The sequence below is a fragment of the Hypanus sabinus genome, chromosome 4, assembly GCF_030144855.1.
Source record: "Hypanus sabinus isolate sHypSab1 chromosome 4, sHypSab1.hap1, whole genome shotgun sequence".
Classification (NCBI taxonomy): domain Eukaryota; kingdom Metazoa; phylum Chordata; class Chondrichthyes; order Myliobatiformes; family Dasyatidae; genus Hypanus; species Hypanus sabinus.
In genome coordinates, this window is record NC_082709.1 from 50273073 (window position 1) to 50295709 (window position 22637).

Below are 22637 nucleotides of genomic sequence, written 5' to 3' on the forward strand. Positions count from 1 at the left end.
TCAACATTGTGGGCCAAAGGGCCTGTAATGTGCTGTAGTATGTTCTAAAATTGATATTAAGCAGATATCAGCCAAAATGAAGGACACCTTAATGAAGGAGCTTAAAGGAGAGCTTGACCAATTTATAATGGTAGTTCAGAGCTAAGGACCTTGTCAATTGTGGACGCTGTGGTGATATCATGTGCAATGATGTGCCAGTACATGATTGGACAGAGCACTGAGCAGGTGCAGGATTGCTAGAATGGCTTGGTTAAGACATGTTTGTTTATTACTGTAAATAAAAGTTCTCCAATTCTTCCAGAATATGATTCTTCACTGTTAACCCATGGTACATTTAAACAGAAGTAACATTACATGGTGTCAGAAGAGGTTCTGGAAGAATAATATGGGAGAATCGAGAATTGAAGATAATCAGAAAAAAAGAAAAAAAAGTTTGAACTGTAAACAGTAAAATGGAAGGTTTACAACCCCCATCAAAACTTCAGCTGACTGGCAATGTAGCTGAGAATTGGAGGATATTCAAGCAACAGTCTGAACTGTACTTATCGGCAATCAATTATGAAGAAAAATCGGAAAAAACAAAAGCTGTGCTTCTGCTTCATGTAATCAGGAATGACACAGTAGAGGTATATAATAATTTTGTCTTTGAAGATGGAGATAATTTCAATTTAAAGTCAATAATGGACAGATTTGAAGTATTTTGTATACCTAAGTGTAATTTAACGTATGAGTGATATAAATTCTTCATATGTGCACAGACAGCTACTGAAATAATTGATCAGTATGTTACTGAGTTAAGAAAACATAGTAGAACATGTGAGTTTGGATTGCTCACGAACTCTCTCATTAAAGATAGACTTGTTTGTGGCATTCGAGATAATGCTCTGACAGAAAGGTTGTTGAGAGAGCAAGATTTAAATTTTGAAAAAGCTTTGGCGCTTTGCAAAGCTTCTGAGGCTGTGACATTGCAGACTGAAGAGCTTTTTGTCGAAAACTGCAAATTAAACACTGTAATAAAGTGCAAATATATCAAGAAATATAATAATACTTTGACAAAACCGACAGAGAGCAAGACGGCATTTGAAAGAAAAAAGTCATGTGATCGCTGTGCATGGGAACATCATCCAAGTCAGTGTCCCACATGTGGCAAAATTTACAATGGCCGCAGTAAGGTTAATAATTTTTCATGCTGTTATAAAAGTAGAAAGTAGGAAAATAAAATGAAACAAGTAAATGCTGTGCTTGAAGATGAACGTGAGCAATTTTATATTGATGTGCTTTGTGAAAATAAACAAGATAAGAATAACTGGACTATTCCATTGCTAGTGAATTGAAACAATAGTCTCTTTAAACTTGATACTGGAGCGCAAGTAAATGTTCTTGCAGAATCTGAGTTCAGTGCATTAAAGCCAAGACCAAAGTCACATCAGACAAATATAAAAGTGACTGGGTATTCAGGTGCAGACATTCCAGTTAAAGGAACATGCGTGGCAAAGGTATCACACAAAAATATTGTGCATACACTTTCATTTGTGGTCGTGCCAAAAAATGTACAGTCAATTCTGGGTTTATCTGCCTGTGAAAGACTTAATTTGGTGAAAAGAGTTTTAGTCTTGGAAAGTGACACAGAGCTGAAGCGACAGTGTGTTGCATTACAGTCGGCAGAAGGTGATGTAACTCGACTGCAGGTCCAGCTCATGGAGGCAAATGCTGACATAGAGAATATAAAAGCAGTAGCTGCAGCATCTGAGATGACCAAACAGGAGGCAATTGATGATATGAAACAGCAATGGCAGGAGGAGGTTGCTTCAATGCTATCGATAATAAAAGAGACTCTGGGAGAATATGAGATTCAGTTTAATCACCGTCTGGAGCAAGAACGCTCACAGTGGGCACAGTATAAGGAAGAAGTGAAAGCACAAGTGATGGAATTGATAAGTTTTATTGAAATTTCAGCATTAATAAAAGGAGTTTATGCAGTTAATGAATGAATTAGATGAAGAAAAGAAGATTGATATTTCATTACAAATGGAAGTGGAACATGAATTGACTGATCTAAGGAGACATTTGTCTGAAGGACAAGGAGACAAAGTGAGGATACAAGATAAAATGAACACATGGACACAGACTAGATCATACATGGTCCAAACAGAGGAGGGAGCAGTCACAAAGAAGAAATCACAAAGACCTTAAGAAAAAGCCAACTTCAGAGTTTCAGTTATCTGATATAGATGTGTTTTGATTAACATTGTTAATCATTTTTCTTTTTAGGGAAAGGAAGATGTGATATCACGTGCAATGATGTACCAGTACATGATTGGACAGGGCACTGAGCATGCGTAGGATTGCTAGAACGTTCCAGCACGTGGCTGGGTTAAGACGTGTTTATTTATTACTGTAAATAAAAGTTCTTCAATTCCTCTAGAATATGATTCTTCACTGTTAACCCACGGTACATTTAAACGGAAGTAACATGACAGACACAACTATCTGTAATGGAGAAATTTAAATGAGAGATATGTGGGAAGTCTCAATTGGCAGAAAATAGATATTTCAAAGGCTTGCAGGAGGCAGTTGAAGCAGAGAGGGATGAATTCTTGAGCCCAGTCTTGGTGAAGTACTTGCTAGGTGGCACGTTTTGACTTTGAAAACCTGATCTGATGTGCTGAAAGCTGGGACTCAATTATTTAGCCTGTTGGAGTGAAGGGTCATTGGTGTTCCTCATCTGCACCATTCCACTGCACTGTAATGTCTGCATTTAATGTTAGAAGCACCTACTGACAGTTCATGAATTAACATCCTACCAGAATAAGTTGCTTTGTTCATAATGATGAGGTAGTAAATTGCTTTACAGGAGAAGCCTGACTGGTAGTAGCTGGTTGCCTCTCTGACTGAAGGCCTCTGAAAAATGGTATGCCAAAGGGATTGGTGCGGGGTCCTTTGTCATTTAACAGATAAATCAATGATCTGGATGATAATGTAGAAAACTGGATCTGCAAGTTTGTGGATGATACCAAGATTAGAGGTGTAGAGGACAGTGAGGAAGACTATCAAAGCTTACAATGGGATCTGGACCAGCTGGAAAAATAAGCTGATAAATGGCGGGTGGAATTTAATGGAGACAAGTGTGAGGTGTTGCAGTTAGAGGACAAATCAGCATAGGACTTACCCAGTGTGTGGTAAAGCACTGTAGTAGAGAACTTAAGTCCCTTCTACATTTTCAGTGAGTGATTCTGGTAAAAAGGGCAACTGGTGAGGATATTATCTTTTAAGGGGCTTCCTACAGAAACTTAGATCAGTTACTTAAAAATGGTATGATATTTGAAAAAATTATGTTCAAAACATTTCTCCTACTTACAGTACAGCCACAAGCGGTTGTATTTGTCTCCTTAGTTATCTCATAAGGCGTTTTCATAGAGTCTTAGAGACTCTATGAAACAAGCCCTTTGGCCCAACTTGTCCATGCCAACCAACATGCCTTTCCAAGCTAACCCTATTTATCTGCTTTTGACCCATAGCCATCCAAGTCCCTCCTATCAATGTGCCTATCCAATTGTCCTTTAAAAGTTTTATTGTTCCTGCCTCAACCACTTCCTCAGGGAGCTCTTTCTACATAGATATCACCATCTGTATAAAAACAGTTGCCCATCATTAAAGTGTCTTCCCTCAGTACAATGATTTGGAGACTAGTGAAAAGCAAAAACTATGTGTAACTGGGAAAAAAATTAACCTACAACACTATAGAACCTCTACTTTAAAAGTCCAAATTTTAGATATTGTGGTGTTAGATCCCAGCATGTTATGATGCCTGACTTTACTGTTTGGTAGTTACTTTCAGCTCGCTTGGGTACAGCATTTAATCTGAACTATGCACAAGAACAAGGAAAATGAGGATATTTTATAACAATTCTTCCAATCTTACACTTGACAGGTGCACCTGTTAATGATTATTATAAGGATATTTTTTCTTCTTCTCAGACAGTCCCACACTAAACATGACCTGCTTCCTCTCCCATTTACCCCACACCCACTGTTTTTCCCCTCCTTTCCTTTGAAATCACAGATTATACAGGCAACATTAAATAATTCTTCTTCATAACTTTGACCATTTTAAGGATTTAAAAGTGAACAAAGCTCAAACCATTGTTTTGCTACATAGATACTTTGAATAAAACTTTACAAACTTTACCTTGGCCAGTAGTATCATGAAACTAAGAGGGGAGAGATATTAAGAAAGAGTAACAATGCAGGATCGGTTAGGGGCAAACAACTTATTGCTGAACATGCAGATGAGTCCCAGACTTTATCAAGCTTTCTCCTATAATCTTGGTTTATGTATCCTTTGATGAGATTAATTTCTTTTTGATGGCTGGTTGCCGAAGTGAGTCATTTGGTACTTAGGAGGAGTTCATGAAACTGAAATGATCAGAGGCCATTTTCTGTGTAAAACTCCAACAACCAATCAGTATGTACTCCTTTTGCTAGCCCAAAACATCACTTGCCCTGGATTAGCAGAAAACATTTATTGATAATAGGAAAATGCAATTGATGGTTCAGAATTTTTGCCATTTTCCTCGGTGCAGTTAAACATTCCAATGGTTACCTTTAAAAAGCTGGGGGTTATCTTCTTTTCCAGTCTGCTTAGCATTCGCTCAATGGAAGACATGCGCTTGGATAGGTCTGAAATCTGTAGGTAAGGATAGGGTCAAACCACCACCAGCTCACCGCCACCACCATCACCACCACCTCCACCACTAGCAGGGTGAAAGTGTTTTCAAATTCATCCAGCTTAAAGAGGAGACAAAAGAGTCTGCAGATTAAGTAATAAAGAGAAACTCGAAAGGTCAGCCAGCATCTGTGGAGGGAATTAGTCAACATTTCAAGAAAACCCTTTCAGCTGGATTGAAAGAGTAGATGTAGGTAGCAACAGAGAGCAACACATCTACCCATTACCCACATTCTCTCCCACTGGATCTCTTCCCCTTACTGTTCTCATCTGCCCCCACCACCTCCCTTACTTAGTTCCATGCTCCATCTTATTTTCCTCAGATTCCATCATCTGCAGCCCTTGTTTGACACCCTATCACCTCCAGCCTGAGTTGCTATTTCCACTTTTCATCCTTCCACCTGCCAATCATCCATCCTCACATGGATCGGTCTAACAATTGTCACTCTTACCTATCTTTTCCTTCTCATCTCTTCATATTGACCATCTCCCCTCTGCTCTCTCAGTCCAGATGAACTTTCAACCTGAAATGTCGACTGTCTGTTTCCCTTCACAGATGCTCCTTACCCACTGAACTCCAGCAGTCTTTTGTTTTGCTTCAGTTTCAAAGGGAACTTCAGTGTCAAATTAAAAGATGCAAATTGAAGTCCGAATTTGGATGCAGAGAGCAATGTAGACTTTGCATTGTTTTCATCCTCAATTCTAAAGAATTATTGTTATATCATGTATGCATCATTTCTTATCTTTACTGTTATACCAAATATCCCCTTTCAAAGTCATTGTCAGAGGCTGTATTCCATATAGCATAAAGGTGTGATGTGTGAAACTGGAGCTGCAGAAACTAACTAGACAATTCATTTTAAAAAGCAGATAATTGGAGGAAAATCAGAAAAGACAAGTTTGTGACAGGAATGGAGTACATGACCAAAGGTGCCTAATTCTAATTATATAAGTTGCTGAGAGCACACCTAGAGTATTGAGTACCTGTTTGTTTCCCTTATCTACAGAAAGGTATACTTACCACTGGGGGTATGCAATGAAGATCCATCAGCCTGACTCCTAGGCTGATGGATGATGGAATAAACTAGGTCTTTATCTTACAAATATTTTTGAACTTACTAAATTCTCTCAAATCCTAACAGAATGGATGCAAACCTAGCTGATGCATCTGGCACCGGGGGTCACAGTGTCAGAGTAAGGGGTAGATTATTTAAGACCGAGATGAGATAAAATTTCTTTATTCAGAAGACAGTAAAGTATTGGAATTTACTGGCTACCAAATATTGTTGTTATATTGTTCAAAACTGTGGACCATAAAGGCAAAACTATAATGTACAGAATACAGCAAGTTGTGTTTAACACAAAATTGTGCTCATTGCTTGAGTTCTTTGTTTACCTGAATTCCACCAGAGCCAGAATTCTCCGGTGAAGTGCCTCTATTCCGATGCTGTACAAAATGGTAACGATACGTTGGATGTTCAGGAGCCTCATCATTATCAGAACTCTCCATGTCCGTGTAGGACTGGGCCCTGCACCTCTGTTCTGGCAAACACTTCTGCACCTCAGTTTCTTCATTGGAGTTCCAAACTGGAGGAACGGACTGAACGTGGGAGACCCTCTGCTCACAATGCATAAGCTCCTCTGAAAGCAATTTACATGGACACGAAGGACATGGAAAATTAAAGACATTAATGTGAATTTAGAGGACCCATTTACTGCAGAAAAATTAGAAAAGAACCTTGAAGAATTAAAAGGAGGCAGAAAAGAACTTAAACAGGGAATCCAGGGTGTTAAAAAGGGCTGGGAAATATCCAAGGTAAGGAGATCCCCAAGGCATTTTGAGAGAGTGGCCATGAACCTATTGAAGCACTCAAGGCTAAAAGAGGAAAGTTGGCTGAGATACTGAGTACTTCATATCAAGGAAAAGGATAGTGACAAAAGGGAGGGATTGGCTGACTTTCTCAGGCATGTTGGTATCAAGAAGGAGGAGCTGTTGGAGTTCATGAAGAAAATTAAACTGGACAAATTCCCAGGGTCAGATGGGATCTATCCCATGTTATTATAAAAGGCAAGTGTGAAAACTAAGAGATCTTTGGATCCTCTTTAGATACAGGTGTGGTTTTAGAGGACTGGAGAATAGCCATTGTTGTTTCTTTGTTTAAGAAGGGCAGTAGGAATAATCCAACAAATTACAGGCCAAAGAGCCTTAAATTAGTGGTAGGGAATATACTGGATAAGATTGTTCAAGACAAGATTCATTCACATTTAAAAAAGCATGGTCATATTAAGGATAACCAGCATGGATTTGCACACATGAGGTAATTTTCTCTGAACTTGATTTGAGCTTTTTAAAGAGGTGGTAAAGAAGATTCATAAGGGCCAGGCAGCAGATGATGTCCACATGGACTTCAGTAAAACTTTCAACAAGGTCATTTGTGCTAAGCTTATCCAGGAGATTAAGGTGACTTTGCAGTTTGGATCTAAAACGGACTTGGCTACGGTAGGCAGAGGACGGTGGTGGAGACAGTTATGTTGACTGGAGGTCTATCACCAGTGGTGTTCTGTATGGAATAATGCTGGGACCTCTATTGTTTGAGGTCTGTGGCATGATTTGTATGAAGGCTGATTAGTAAATTGTGGATGGTATGACAGTTTTAATCTGGAAAAGTGTGAGGTGTTGCCCTTTGGGAAGTTAAATGTAAGATGAAGGTATACAATTAATTGCAGGGACCTTAGCAGCATTGATCTACAGAAGTATCTTGGCATGTAAGACCATAGCTCACTGAAAGTGGCAAAGCATGAAAACAGGGTGGTAAAGAAGTTTGATACATGCCTTCATGGGTTGTGGAGTTGAGTATAAAAGTAGGGAAGTCATGTTACACCTGTATCAAACTGTGGGTAGGCCACATTCAGAGCATTGAGTATGGTTCTGGTTGTTGCATTGTCAAAGAGTTATGGGGGCTTTGGAAAGGATACACCAGTATTCTGAGGAACAGAGAATACCATAATTTGGATATCAGTCTGATTAGGATGAGTCAGCTCGGGTTTATGCATGGAAGTGCATGCTTGATGAATCTTTTAGAGTTTATTGAAGAGGGAGCCAAAAGCATAGATAAGGCTAGGGCAGTTGAGATTGTCTATTTGGACATTTGCAAGGCCTTTGACAAATTCCCACATTGTAGGCTTGTCTGGAAGGTTAAGATTAGCCATGGATTCTGGGGGGAGTTAGGTACAGTATATGAATTTAAAAAATGGTTCAAAGGTTGGAAATGGATTGTAGGGATGAATGCTGTTTCTTGGAATGAAGGCTATTGACTAATCGTGCGCTGTAAGGTTTGGTGCTGGGACCCTTGTTATTTGCTATTTATATAAATAATTTGGATGCAAATACACAAGGATTGATAAGTAAGTTTGTGGATGACACCGAATTGGGAGATGTTTTTGATAGCGAAGAAGGGTATTGTAGATGACTGGGGATCCTGATCAGTAATGGAAGTGGGCTAAGCAATGCAAATGGATTTCAAAACAGGTTTGTGTGAGGTGATGCATTTTGAAAATCAAATCTGCATAGTACTTATACCATGAAAGTAGGACAATAAGGAGTGAAATGGAACAGAGGGACCTGGGGGTATAAGTGCACATTTTATTGCAAGTGGTGCCCCAGGTAGACAGAGTGGTGAAAAAGGCATTTAGCAAATTGGCCTTCTTCAATCAGGCAACTGAGTGTAGGAGTTGGGACGTTATGTTGCAAGTTATATAAGCTGTTGGCAAGACTACATTTGGAGTACTATATTGCCCCCTCCTTTGTGAGAATCGCAAGATCACTTGTTGGGTTGGGAAAAGAGACGTGCAGGCTGGCTCATTTCTCCGGCAATGTAAAGCTACGGGACATGGCCATTGTCTCCGGAAGACCAAGTTGTGTATTGAGTACTGTACTATTCATTGAAGCCCCTCAGGGGATGACCAGAGTGAGCTGGTTGAGGGATTGCATCATCCCAACCTGACTGACATCTGAGACCCCGTGAGGAAGTATAAAAGAGGGTCTGGGGAACATCCCCTCCAGATGCACCAGAAGAAACGTTAAGTGACCACGTAACAGCAGGAAGTCATCTGAAGGAAGCCACGTGCGTTCGGTTCCGTGGCTGTAATCGGTGGCTGGAACCACGGAAAGCAGCTTTTAGCTAACAACGGGGAAGCCCGCTCCCCTGACTCAACGGATTGGCATCTTAAAAGACCTGGGGCAAGTTTAAACCGCATCACTTTTAAACCCAACAACGCTGCAGCTTGAACGAACTGATAGTGACTTATCTTTCCATCGGACAATACATCGGTTATTATTATACCCGTCCTTAGATTTAGTATTGACGACGTATATTATCTGTATGTTTGCATTAATCTTCTTTTTGTGCTCTTTATCAATAAATACTTTTAAAAATAGTACCATCAGACTTCAACGGACCTCTCTATCTTTGCTGGTAAGTGATCCAGTTACGGGAATTCATAACAATGTACAGTTTTGGTCACCCGGTTGGAGGGAAGATGTGCTTAAAATTAAAATAGTGCAGAAAAGATTTCCAGGATGCTTCCTGAGTACTAGGGAGAGGTTGGACAGGCTAGATTTTTATTCCTTGGAATGTAGAAGAATAAGCGTGCAACCGTATAGAAATGTTTAAAAGATAAGATGGCATGATAACAGTCCTATCCCAATGGCGTGAGAGTCCAAAACTGGGGGCATAAGTTTATAATGAGATGGGAAAGATTTAAAAGGGACCTGAGCGTCAATTTTATTTTTATGCAGAGGGTGATGGGTATAAGGAACGAGCTGTCAGAGAGTGTGGTTAAAGCTGGTATAATGGTGTCATTTAAGAAATATTCAGAGAGCTACATGGAGGAGCAAACATAAGAAATTGGAACAGTTGGATGGGCGTGATGGTCAGCATGAACTGGCTGGGACAAAGGGTCTGTATCCATGCTTTGTTGCTCTGTGACTCTGCGATGTTGCCTGGATTAGAGAGTATTAGCTATTAGGACAAACTTTGATTGTTTTCTCTGGAGCATTAGGGGTAATCTGATAGAAGTATTGTATATAAAAATATGGCAATAGATAGGGCAGATAGTGAGAGTCATTTTCCCAGGGTGGAATTATCAAATATTGGAAGAAATAACTTTTTAGTGAGAGGAGAAAAGTTTAAAGGAGATTTATAAGGCAAGTTTTTTGGCACACAGTAGTAGGTGCCAGTGGAAGTGGTGGAAACAGTTGTGATTGCAATGATTAAGAGGGATTTAGCCAATACATAGAGAGAATGGAAGCATACGGATCACATGCAGGCAGGTAGGATAAGTTTAATTTGCTCTCATGGTCAGCATAGACATCTCGTGCAAAAGGACCTGTTCTTGTGCTATACTGTTCTATGTTCATGTTTATGCCAGCAATATTATCCCAGGACATCTTTTTAGGGATATGAGTTAATCCAATAATGAACTTCAATGTTTGGATAGATATCCTAGCAAGTAAAACTTGATAGTGAATTCTCTTGCAATGAAAAATTAGGTAACAAGAACAAGAAAACAAAGCAGGGCTAGAAATTGGACAAACATTACCTTCTTAAAGACGAGGAATGAATGCCAGGGATTTTGGATATTGAATAATGAGATTTGCACTTAAAGTTGGAATTGATTTAGCTCCCAAAGCTGAGGTGCCAATTATTAGCTCTGTATTTCACCTTGGAATGTATATTCAGTGACCACTTAACTAAGTACACCTGCACACCTGCTTGTTTATGCAAATATCTAATCAATTAATCACGTAGAAGCAAGTCAATGCATAAAAGCATGCAGACATGGTCAAGGGGTTCAGTTGTTCTTTAGATCAAACAACAGAATGGGGAAGAAATGTGAACTAAATATCTTTTGCTGTGGAATGATTGCTAGTGACAGACAGGGTTGTTTGAGTATCTTAGGAACTACCGATCTTCTGGGATTTTCATGAACAATAGTCTCTCGATTTTTACAGAGAGTTGGTGCAAAAAACAAAACAAAAACATCCATTGAGTGTCAGTTCTGTGGGCAAAAACACCTTGTTAATGTGAGAGGTCAGAGGAGAATGGCCAGACTGGTTCAAGCTGACAGGAGGGTGAAATAACTCAAATAACCATGCATTACAACAGTTGTGTTCAAAAGAGCTTCTCTGAACTCACAACACATCGAACCTTGAAGTGGGTGGGCTACAGCAGCAGAAGACCACACTTGGTTTACTACTGTTCTAATAAAATGGCCACTGAGTTTGGTACAAATGAAGTGTATTGCACAGCGTGTGAAATACCTAGTGAAGAAAATGGAAGCGTACCAGGTTTGCAAGATCTGTCCAAGCTTTTCCTTCTTGAATTAATTTCCACTCGGACTTCTGTGCTGAACACTTGATCTGGCATCAAGTTCTGACTTTTGTCCTGCAGGATGCTCCGAAATACGGAGGAAAGCTCTGGGTTGTCAATTAAGGATCCCTTCCTGGAACCCTCTCCCGTTACACCATTGCCAGGAAAAGAAAACTCTGAAAATGACTGAGAAAAATGGAAATGAAGAAAAATAATGGTCTTTGCCAAAGCCCAAATATTGTGCTGATAAAACTATTTTCAAGGAAATTCCCAAGTGGAATTGAAACATCAACCAGGAACTATCACTCCTGAGACTATGAGCCTACTGCTCGCATCTATTAGCGCCCTTGTGAATATCCACGGGATATGAGCTGGAATTCACCAACCTTCTTAAATAGTCACTCACTCCACCACTGGCACACAGTGGATGCAATTTGGAGCATTGACACGGGAAAGCATGGTAGTGTCACAGCCCTAGTGATCACTGATTGGGGTTCAATTCCTGTCCCTGTCTGTAAGGAGTTTGTATGTTCTCCATGTGACTCTGAAGGATTCCTTCGGGTTCTCCAGTTTCTGACCAAATTCCAATGACATATGGTTAGGGTTAGTAAGTTGTGAGCACTCATGTTGGTTCCAAAAGCATGGTGACACTTGCAGGCTCCGCCCAGCACAATACCTGACTGTGTTGGTCATTGACACAAAAGGATGGATTTCAATGCATCTGCCACAAGCGGGACTTCTGATTCCCATTCATGTTCCAACATGTCAGTCCGTGGCTTCCTCTTGTGCGAAGGTGAAGACACCTTTAGGCTGGAGAAGTAGCAGCTTATATTCCATCAGCGTAGCCTCCAACCTGAAGGCGTGAATATCGATTTCTCCTTCTGGTAAATAAACTTCAACCCCCCCCCCCCCCCCCGCTTCCTCTATTCCACACTCTGACCTTTTACCTCTTCTCACCTGCCTATTACCTCCCCCTGGGTCCGCTCCTCCTTCCCTTTCTCCTATTGTCCACTCTCCTCTTCCATCAGATTCATTCTTCTCCAGCCCTTGACCTTTCCCAGCCACCTGGCCTCACCTATCACTTACCAGCTAGCCTCCTTCCACTTGTACAACTTTTTTATTTTGCCAAGTTCCTCCAGTATTTTATGCATGTTGCAATGCATTTCACTGTATGTTTCAACATACTTGTGACAAATAAATCTTAGCTCTAATGAACTGTTCTATTCAGTCAGGCTGTTCTAACAGCAGTTCATATACCCACAATCTCTGTCGCCAAGAAGGACAAGGGAAATAGACAGACAGGAACACTGCCGCCCGCAGTTTCCTTCTAATCCTAAAACACATCTCCAATTTCTCTGTGAGATATTTTTCTCAGGAAAATTGGAGAAGATGACTTATCATCACCTTTTCAAGGGCAATTAGGAATGGACAATAAATTCCAGCCTTGGCAACAACACTGAGATCCCCAAGATGAAAATACAATAAAGTGGTGCAAAATAAAATTCTCCATGACCCTTGCCATAGTCTTACTGCTAATCTACACTGGATCCAACAGCTCCAAAGGCACCGATATCTTCTGTAAACAGCCATTTTGAATGAGTGCTTTCAGGAGGGAGAAAATTGGAACAGGCAGAAAGGACAAGCTTTTTGCTTTGAATAGGTGGAATAACAATATAAGGTGAGTCCCATTGACTGCACAATTTTCTAGAATTTCTATTGGAGCAAATGAAACAACTTTAGCTTTGAAGTTAGCGGAGCCACATTCTGACGTTGTAAACAGCCTTGTTAATTTAGGGCTGAAGGTCTGCTTCTAACCTAGCAAAGTTTCCTCAGTCCTGAGTGTGGTGTGTGGGTTTTAGCGTGGATGGGGATTTCCTGAGGGCTCAGGACCGAAGATACGTAACCTGAAAAAAATCTGTGTTTCAAAAATCCTACAAAATTGACGTTATCATTCTCTAAGGAACTCAGCAGGTCAGTCAGCATCTGTGGAAATGAATAAACAGTCGATGTTTCAGGTCGAGACCTTTCAGCAAGACTGATTCTCTAAAGTGATATTCCTTGCCAAAGGCATGCTGCTGATCGACTGGAGGCCCTATGAATGGGAGGTTTATTTCAGAAGACTCTGGTGTACAAGAATAAGTCAGCAGATGATTAATTCAAGGGGACAGATTTTAAAGGTGATCGGTTCACCTAGGGAGATATAACTGGAGAATATAGGGTTCAGAGGAACAGTGTAGATGTCTACAGAGTAACTTGTTTGGTCTAAAGGAAACGTGCCTGACTCAGGCTAGTGCATAAAGTTATCATCTTAAACCAGCAGCATTATTTGTTTGCTTCCAACCACTGGCCATCCTCCAGGACTGGGTAACTCAGCTCTGTGCTTTAAATTGATAGCTGCAATTATTTAGGTTTTTAACCTGCCTCTCTAACTGATCTGAGTTGCCTATGCTCATGAAAAGTGGACATGGGGATTTTGAGTGGTTTGGGTTGCTGGTTAACTTTGTTGAAATTTAACATCTGTCTTCACCCACCCATATCTGTGGGAGATCATATTGAGCCCTGCATCTGAGAGTGGAGAAATATGTAATTTCCCTGAATTACAATGCATCACGCTGAGAGGCACAAATTTCATCGCAAGAACTTGCGGTCTACAGATGCAATCATTTGTACAGTGTATTAGAATGTTTTCGAAAGCAATGATGTATGCTTTGGGAATAATATTATAATGTTCCATTTTGCTTTGCTGCTTTCATGCATACTAAAAGAGAAACTAATTTCCATAAATCATTCTACTGTTTTACTTCTAACCTCTGATTACTCTCTGGAAAATAGCAATATTTTTCTACACCAACATAAAAATGCAAGACATTTGAAAAATCTAAGGTTAAAGCTGTGCATCCCTGCTTGAATAAGCAAACAGATCGTGTGGTATGATGTTGAAATCACAGATCAAATTTGGGCCTTACTCATGCTCTCAATGTTCTAACTGCTAAGCATGGATAAAATTTGAAAAAAGTCAAGAACAGGAAACTAGCTAGTTTCTGGATGTACAGATTTAATAAAATGACTGAAACAAATAATGGAGATTTTAAAAATTTCAATGCATTGTCAAAGGTTGATGGTAATTGCACCTTCAAACATATTTGGATACTTAATTGAGAAAGGAACACTACATGTGAGTTCAATTTCAATGTTTAACACTTTGGATAGGTACATAGGATGATATGGGTATGGATATGGTCCCTGCGCATCGATGGATCCAAGTAGTTTAAGTGGTTTGCCACAAATTAGGTAGGCCAAATGGCCTGTTTCTGTGCTGTATTTGCCTATGTCTGTATATTTGGTAATAGCAGGCAGTGGAACCAGTTGACAGAGCATTTGGCACAATTCATTTTATGGCGTGACTCTGCCATTCTGGCACACACAGTAAATTGAGAGATCCCAACTGACCTCAGCTAGTTCAGCATCTGTAAGGAATGCTCAGCAAATCCCTGACCAGCAAGGTTCAGGGATCTACTTATGGAATACATATGTGCTACTTATAGTTAGCACAATTTACAGTACAGGCAACCTGAGTTCAATTCCCACCACTGCCTGGAGTTTCTCGTTCTCCTTATGACCCCGTGGGTTTCCTCCAGGTGCTCTGGTTTCCCATATTTGAAAGGTGAAGCGGTTGGTAGGTTAATTGGTCATTGTTAACTGTCCCATGATTAGAACGGATTAAGTTGGGCGTGGCTTGAAGGGCTGGATAGGGCCCATTCCGTGCTGTATTTCAATAAAAGAAAATTGCTTGTGGAGGCATTTGGGAAATGGTGCAGTGCAGCTGGAGAATTGCAGGACTTACCTGGAAGTCATTCTCCTCATAATGCGGTGATGGAACCTGGAGAGAAGGGCGACGGGATTGGGAGGAGTATTCCGAGTCCATATCAAAGTCAAAAGGATGCACTGAAAGCAGACGTTTGCTTCTACGTTGCTATGGATACACAGGGAATAGAAAATCTTTTAGCTACTTTTCATTTCAAGATTTCTTATATATTTGTTTCTTTAAAAAAATATAAATACCTTAGAGTTCTGAAGGAATAACAAATAGAGGCAGCTAATTGAATGCCTTTATCGTAAAAGCCATTGGCTTGAATTATCTCCTTTTCTGTTTAATTCAATAGCTTTTGTGACAATCTAGAATGAGTATAGCATCAAAATGCTCATGGAGTGTGCTTTAGTAAGTGGAATTATTCACTGTTATGCCCCTTGGATTTCAGGGTTAGGGGAGAAAGCTAATGGAAGTACGTCATGTAAAAATTAATAAACTAACAGCCTAAAAAGGGTAATGCATTGCATTTTCATTCAACCAGTAAAGACACAGGTGATGGTCATATGAAATCCATTTGCAGAGGAAGCTATTTATGGTGTCTGACATGTGAAACCTTGCTTGAAATGTTCCCACATCTTAGCCAACGTACACAAATGTACAAACTTTTATCTGTATGATCAGCAACTCACACTTAATTACTATTTCTCAGTTAACCAACATATTGAGGCAGCTTATAGTAAGTCAATGAAAGTCAAGTAAAGTAGTAAGTCAAGTAAAGCTTATAGTTAGCCGGATATTCAGGAGAATTTAAAGGACAGTGTAGCAGACTTAAGGAGACTTTCAAAAGTGGGAAGAGATGGAAGGATGGAGGGGTTCATATGGGGATTTGAAAATTCAAGCACTAGGTGATTTAAATATTTGGTCACTGATGCATGGAGAGTGAGCATGTTTGAGACATGAGAAAACACTTTGAAAGCATTCTCACCCAAATATGTAATTAATAAACAAACCCCATTTTGTTCTGAGTACTGAATGTTTGGAAATCGTATACAACTCAAAGATGAACTTTAAAACTTAATCTTGGCCAATGGGCTACAGGAGTCGCTGGGAAGATGATGAGGATTGAACCAAATATTTTGCTTACATTTTGGTGAGGGTGGAAAAAAGCTTCCTTCAGAATCAGAATTATTTATTATCACTGACAAATGTGAAATGTGAAGAGCAAGACAGAAAAATTCCTATAAGTTAGAATATATAGTGCAAGGAAGGAATAATAAGCTAATATTCAGCTGTTTATGGACTATTCAGAAATCTGATGCCGGAGGAGGAGAATCTGTTCTTAAAACATTTCGTGTGGGTCTTCAGGCCACTGTACTTCCTCCCAGATAGTAGGTATGAGAATGTCCTGAATCGAGAGGGTCCTTAATATGGATTTTGCCTTCATGAGGCACTGCCTTCTAAAGATGCCCTTGATTGTGCAGTGTTGTACCTGTGATAGCTAACCCATTTACACTGAGATGGAGAATGGCAGTAGCTGAAAATCTGCTTCGAGTGGCGTCCAGACACCACTTGATGCAGAACCAGATATTAAATAAAGCTTGATGAGGAACAAGAGATGATAAAGTTTTGAAGCAAACCAAATGTGGAAATTAGGGAGTGCAATTAGTCATCAATACATAGATGAACTAATAGACTGATTAATTCAATCTGTTAGAGACTGGAAAAAAGATGTTGCTTATATAAGGTGGGCAAACAGAACAAGTAATATAAATGAGATACTGATGTTGGTATAAATGAAAAAAAGCTGATAATACAAACAGATATAGAGATATGGAAAAGGAGCTATTTAGAAATACTAAATGTTAATATTAGAACTTTTGTAGTTAATTCCACAAACCAAGTCAAAGGATATTGGGAAAATTGTACCTATACAAAACAGATAAATGAAAGAGAAATAGGATTGTTGTACAGGGCCCTAGTGTGGCCACAGCTAGAACATTTTCTGGGTTGTTTACAAAAAAATATTCTTCTGAAAGAGGGACTGCAAGAAGTGACATTTATTTCCAATATTTGTATCCAATTTATGTTAAAACATCAGTTTACACTCTCTGCCCAAGATGGCTTTGGAGGTTCAGATGTCAAGAATACTTAACAGCTATGATTTTATTGTGCATTGGAGCAATACAATATGACGAGGGGTCAAATGGTGTATTCCTGATTCTATTTCTTATGTTCTTATCTCGCAGTAAAACCAGAAACAGCAAGGGATTTGTAAGAAATATTTTCTATCAGTGTGGAATATAAAACTGCTAATATTCCTTTCAATATGATGCTCTTATAGCTTTTAGTTCATTGTAATCCCAATTCAGCTTAAGTGCATATCAATTTATATCCTTGCCATGATTTTCCTTGGACTATATTTTGCACAAGGTATTTTTACACTTTCCTCAATTAAGGCTCCATCTCCAGCACAGCAACTGGTTTAGCAATATTGCACTTATTTATGCATCTTGTACTTAGAATTGTTGGCCATCATCTCCAATAATAAATGTAAACAGTGTGATTAAAGATGTCAGAATTCAATGTCTAAAGTAAAAGCTTATTGTAGAAATTAGTGACATTTTCAAAAGCAAACAGTGAAAGGGATATTAACTGTACTATAGAGCTGAGCTTCTGAGTTATCTAAGGTATCTTCATCCTCTTCAATGACCTCTACCATCATCTGTGGATCGTATCCACCTACAGGTAAGAAAAACAGCAGAGAAAACCACATCAATAATGCTGCAAATGTATTCTTGCTGTGAAAAGTCAACACCATACAAAGCCGTGTGTTCTGGGATCACGTAGAGTGGTGAACTTCAGAAGAATAATATTGAAGATCAATTTCACTTATGGTTTAATAGCATGGTAGTCTTCCGCTGACACATACACTAAATCAGAGAGTACACACTTGGGCCATTTCACAGGATCCAATTGATGCAGACTGGAAGAAACCAACTCCATGTCTAATTGGTGAACACAATACAATTAAGGCAACTTCTGGTCCTGTTGTGAGCAAAGGTTGGGGGGGGGGGCTTTTAATTGAGCAGAAATATCAATCCATTTTATCTGACTTGGCATATGAATCAGCCACCAACTTGATAGTAGACTGTGGAGAATACGGTGAAACAGGAGCTCTCAGCAGCAAGTCCTTTCTAATTCAGAGAAACACTTTGAAGGATAGTGTCCAGTGTCCTGATGGAAGATGAGAAAGAGATCCACAAGAGACTATGTGTGTGGAGGGGGTGGATGGGGGAGGGGGGTTCAGAGTTTTTAAGAAGTATTTATGCAATACTAAGAGGGGTGAAGTATTTAGGTAAGGAGGGTAGAGTATATTTGAATCTATCAGGAGCCTGCATTTCTTTCATTCACAATTAGGTGAACTGCAAATGAATGAAACCTTGCCATTACTGTTATAGCAAATGGCAACAGGGCAGTAGAGCTAATGATAGCCAGGATTCATTGCGGTTATTCTTGATTTCATGTGGCAGAGTGAAACAGGTGGTAGTGATCTGAACCCAGACGGAGGGTCTCGGTCTAAAACATCGACTGTGTATTCCTTTGCATAGATGCTGCATGACCTGCTGAGTTCCTCCAGCATTTTGTGTTGAGCTTTACAGTGCTGAACATCATCGAAGACGAATCTTAACAAGGATTTTTTTTGGGGGGGTGACAAAAGGAATGCAGTGGATGAAATTCATCTGATTTTCAGAAGCCTTCAATAAGGTTCCCATAAAAACCTAACGAATGAGGTTGAAGAGTGCAGAGACAGGGACAAATAGCAGAACCAGTTGCTTGTGAGCTTCAACTCAGAGAGCAAAGAGTGTGAGTAGAGGGTAGGTATTTACAGTGAAAACGGGTGGGTAGTGTTCCATAAGGATCAGAACTGAATCCACTCCTGTTCACGATCTGAACTCTGTCATCAAAACCACAAGTTCTAAATTTATGGATGATACCAAATTCAGAGGGGATAATCAGTACTGAGGAAGATGCCCACAAATTACTACTTTAATAAACTTGCAGAATTGGCAAATAATTAGCATATAAAGTTTAACGAAGCAAGATAACGTATTTTAGTTGGAAAAGCAGGAAGGCAATAGGAAGGAAAGGAGGTCTAGGTGGGTTAGAGAACAAAGGAGATTCAGGAAGTACAAAAATACCAGTCACTAATATTCATGCCACAGGTTAATAAGGCCAGTAAAATGCAAACTGAGCATGGGGACTTAGTTTTGAAGGGATTGAAATGAAATATTAAATATGCATTGAATCTTTCTTCACACACAAGATGCTGGAGGAACTCAGCAGTTCAAGCAGCAACTATGGCAAAGAGTACAGTCAACGTTTTGGACCGAGACCCTTCACAGGACTGGAGACAAAATGCTGAGGAGTAGATTTAAAAATTGGGGGGAGAGGACAGAGAAACACAAGGTTATAAGTGAAACTTGGAGGAGGAGTAATGAAGTAAAGTGCTGGGAAGTTGATTGGTGAAAGAGATACAGGGCCGGAGAAAAGAGAATTCTGATAGAAGAGGACGGAAGGCCTTGGAAGAAAGAAGGGGGGGGGGGGAGGAGTACCAGAGGGTGGTGATGGGTGGGCAGGGCGATAAAGTGAGAGAGGGAAAAAGGGATAGGGAATGGTGATGGAGGGGGCATTACCGGAGGTTTGAGAAATTGATGTTTGAATCTTGCTTAGAGCTTACTGAGAGAACTGTGTATATTTTTGTTGCCTATATTATAGTAAATATATAAATACACTGGAGAGGATACAGAGAAGATTTACAAGGATAATACCAGAAAGACAAGAGTATAAATATACTCTGATGTTTGCTCGGTAGGAGAACAAGCTGGACCAGGACAACTTGCTGTCAACACGTACAAACAAACTGGAACAACTCAGCAGGTTGGGCAGCATCCATTGAGCAGTCAATGTTTTGGGCCGAGACCCTTCATCAAGACTGGAGGGAGGGGGCAGGGGCCCTATAAAGAAGGTGGGAGGAGGGTGGAAGGTGCCAGGTGAAAAACGAATCAGAGGAAAGATCAAGGGGTGGGGGAGGGGAAGCAGGAAGGGGATAGGCCGAAGAGGTGAAGGAGGAATGTAAGGGGAAAGTACTATGGGTAGTAGAAGAAGGCAGAATCATGAGAGAGGTGATAGGCAGCTAGAAGAGGAGGCAGAGTGAAAGTGGGATGGTGAAAGGGAGAGGGAGGGAATTACCGGAAGTTGGAAAATTTGATGTTCATATCAAGGGGCTGGAGACTACCCAGATGTTATACGAGGTGTTGCTCCTCCAACCCGAGTTTGGCCTCATCATGGCAGTAGAGGAGGCCATGTATGGACATATCTGAATGGGAATGTGAAGCAGAGTTGAAGTGAGTGGCAACCGGGAGATCCTGTCTGTTGTGGCAGATGGGGTGGAGGTGCTCAACGAAGCGGTCCCCCAATCTGCATTGGGTCTCGCCAATGTAGAGGAGGCCGCACCGGGAGCACCAAATGCAATAGATGACCCCAACAGACTCACAAGTGAAGTGTTGTCTCACCTTCCACCCTCCCCCCACCTTCTTTATAGGGACCCTGCCCCCTCCTTCTTCAGTCCTGACGAAGGGTCACGGCCCGAAACGTTGACTGCTCATTTCAACGGATGTTGCCCAACTGCTGAGTTAATCCAGTTTGTTTGTACGTGTTGTCTTGACCACAGCATCTGTGTTTACAACTTACTGTCTGTTTTACAGTCATGCCACTTAGGGACTTGGACTATATTATTTTTTCTTCCTTGCAACTATATGTTTTTCTGAAATCGTAACCATATGTGCCATATGTGTTGTTTGTGTTATGTGTAGTATGCTTTTTGCTATTTGTAATGTGTGTTGCTCCTTGGCCCTGGAGGGATGCCGTTTTGTTTGGCTATATTTAGGTAAGGTTGAATCTCTATCTCTATACATTACTAAAATACTCATTCTGTTTATCTGTTTGTCAGTCTGTCTATTTGTGCCCTCAAATTAGCCCAAATGGTGCATTAAAGCGGGACTTTGTTTGACTACATGGACTTAAAATGCACTAACTTACAGAATGCATGCAAAGGTCAGGGTTACATTCATTTAAAATTGCTCACTCGTCAACAGGCCCTGCTTTCCACACCCGATTCCAACTTTCATGGAAACCATGACGCGACACCACGACGCATGCACACGGCCAGCCTCAGCAGCGCCTCACGATGCTCACAGCAGCGACACCAACCAGAGCAAAAGGGCAGGGCAGCTCTATTTCGAGCGGTCACATTCTGCTAATCACCATTAGCAGGATTGGGACAGATCAAACTGCCACCCATCAAGAAGAGATAATTAAATTTTATTGTAATGACGTACTTCGAGACACCCATCACACCCTTTGCTGCAGTCAAAGGACAGCGGTGACTCTATCATGTCCACTTAGGAGAGCACCAACCACGTCATCAAGAATAATCAGCATCCTGGAGACTTTGGTGTTACTGCTTTGTATCTTCTATCCAGCATTAGGGTAAAAAAATATGTTCAGCCTAATTATGCTGCATGGAAAGAGAAGAGGGACATTATGGTCAAGAGATGATGTCAAATGATGTTGGGAAGCGGCAAGGAGAGGGAGAGAACAAGGATTGGATGAGGCCAAGGCTGCACGACTCCAGGATCAAAGAGTCAGAACAAAAAAGATGAGAGAAGAAGAGACAGAAGAGGAGAGGCATGCACGTCTCCAAAATGAAAAAAACAGGCATAGAAGGTGGAGAGAACAAGAATCGGATGAGGGCCACACAACTCCAGGATCAGAGAGAAAGAACAAATGGTAGAAGAGATGAAGAGACGAAGGATGAAAGGGCTGTGCATCTCCAGAATGACAACAACTGGCGTAGAAGGAGGAGAGAGGAAGAGACAGAGGAGCTGAGAAATGCACGTCTCCAAGATCAGAGACAAAGAACAAATGGCAGAAGGGATGAAGAGATGGGGGATGAAAAGGCTACATGTCTCCAGAATGACAAAAACAGGCACAGAAGGAGGAGAGAGGGAGAGACAGAGGAGAAAAGATTGACTCAAGAATACTCAGCAAAGAGTAATTCTTGCGAGAGTTGCTGAAGATGACAATGCCTGCTTTCGATGACAATACCTCGACAGAGAAAGAGCAAGGCAAAATGCACGACTCACACGCTGTAACATTTCTGCAGATGTTGGTACGATGACCAGAGTATGCCCTCACTGTCACGCCTTCCTATCCACTAGAGAAACTGCAGATTTCTGCTGTATGAAGGGAAAGGTAACAATAGGCAATTTGCAATCTCTACCCAATGAAATCTTCAATTTATACAGCAATGATGAACCTATTGCAAACGAGTTCAGGAAGAACATCAGACAATACAATTGCCTCTTCCAAATGACATCTTTTGTTGCCAAATAAGTCCTTCCAACGAGGAATAGGATGGAATCCTTCTGTGACTATTCAAGGCCAAATCCATCATTACATTGGACATTTAGTGCCAGACTCCGACCAGCAAGCCCGATTCCTTCAAATTTACTTCATGGATCCTCAAGGCAGCGTAGAATTGAGAATGGGGATACTACAGAATGATGGAATTCAACATGAGATTGTTGAATTATTGGAAAGCCTACTATGACAACGAAACCCATACATTGTGTCCTTTCAACTTGCAAAAGAACAAATTTGAGGCATG

General features: G+C 40.5%; 1 protein-coding gene across 4 annotated transcripts in view; it reads right to left on the minus strand.

Moving 5' to 3' along the window:
* The window catches only part of mlphb (melanophilin b), a 117100-nt gene that overhangs the window by 25437 nt on the left and 69026 nt on the right, over nt 1–22637 (minus strand). For all 4 annotated transcript variants that reach the window (XM_059967057.1, XM_059967056.1, XM_059967058.1 and 1 more), the window contains 5 exons: nt 17562–17647; nt 14942–15070; nt 11073–11283; nt 6123–6367; nt 4604–4687 (listed from right to left, as the gene is read on the minus strand). In XM_059967057.1, the coding sequence (XP_059823040.1) occupies nt 4604–4687; nt 6123–6367; nt 11073–11283; nt 14942–15070; nt 17562–17647 (755 nt within the window). The remainder of the gene's footprint in view (nt 1–4603; nt 4688–6122; nt 6368–11072; nt 11284–14941; nt 15071–17561; nt 17648–22637) is intronic.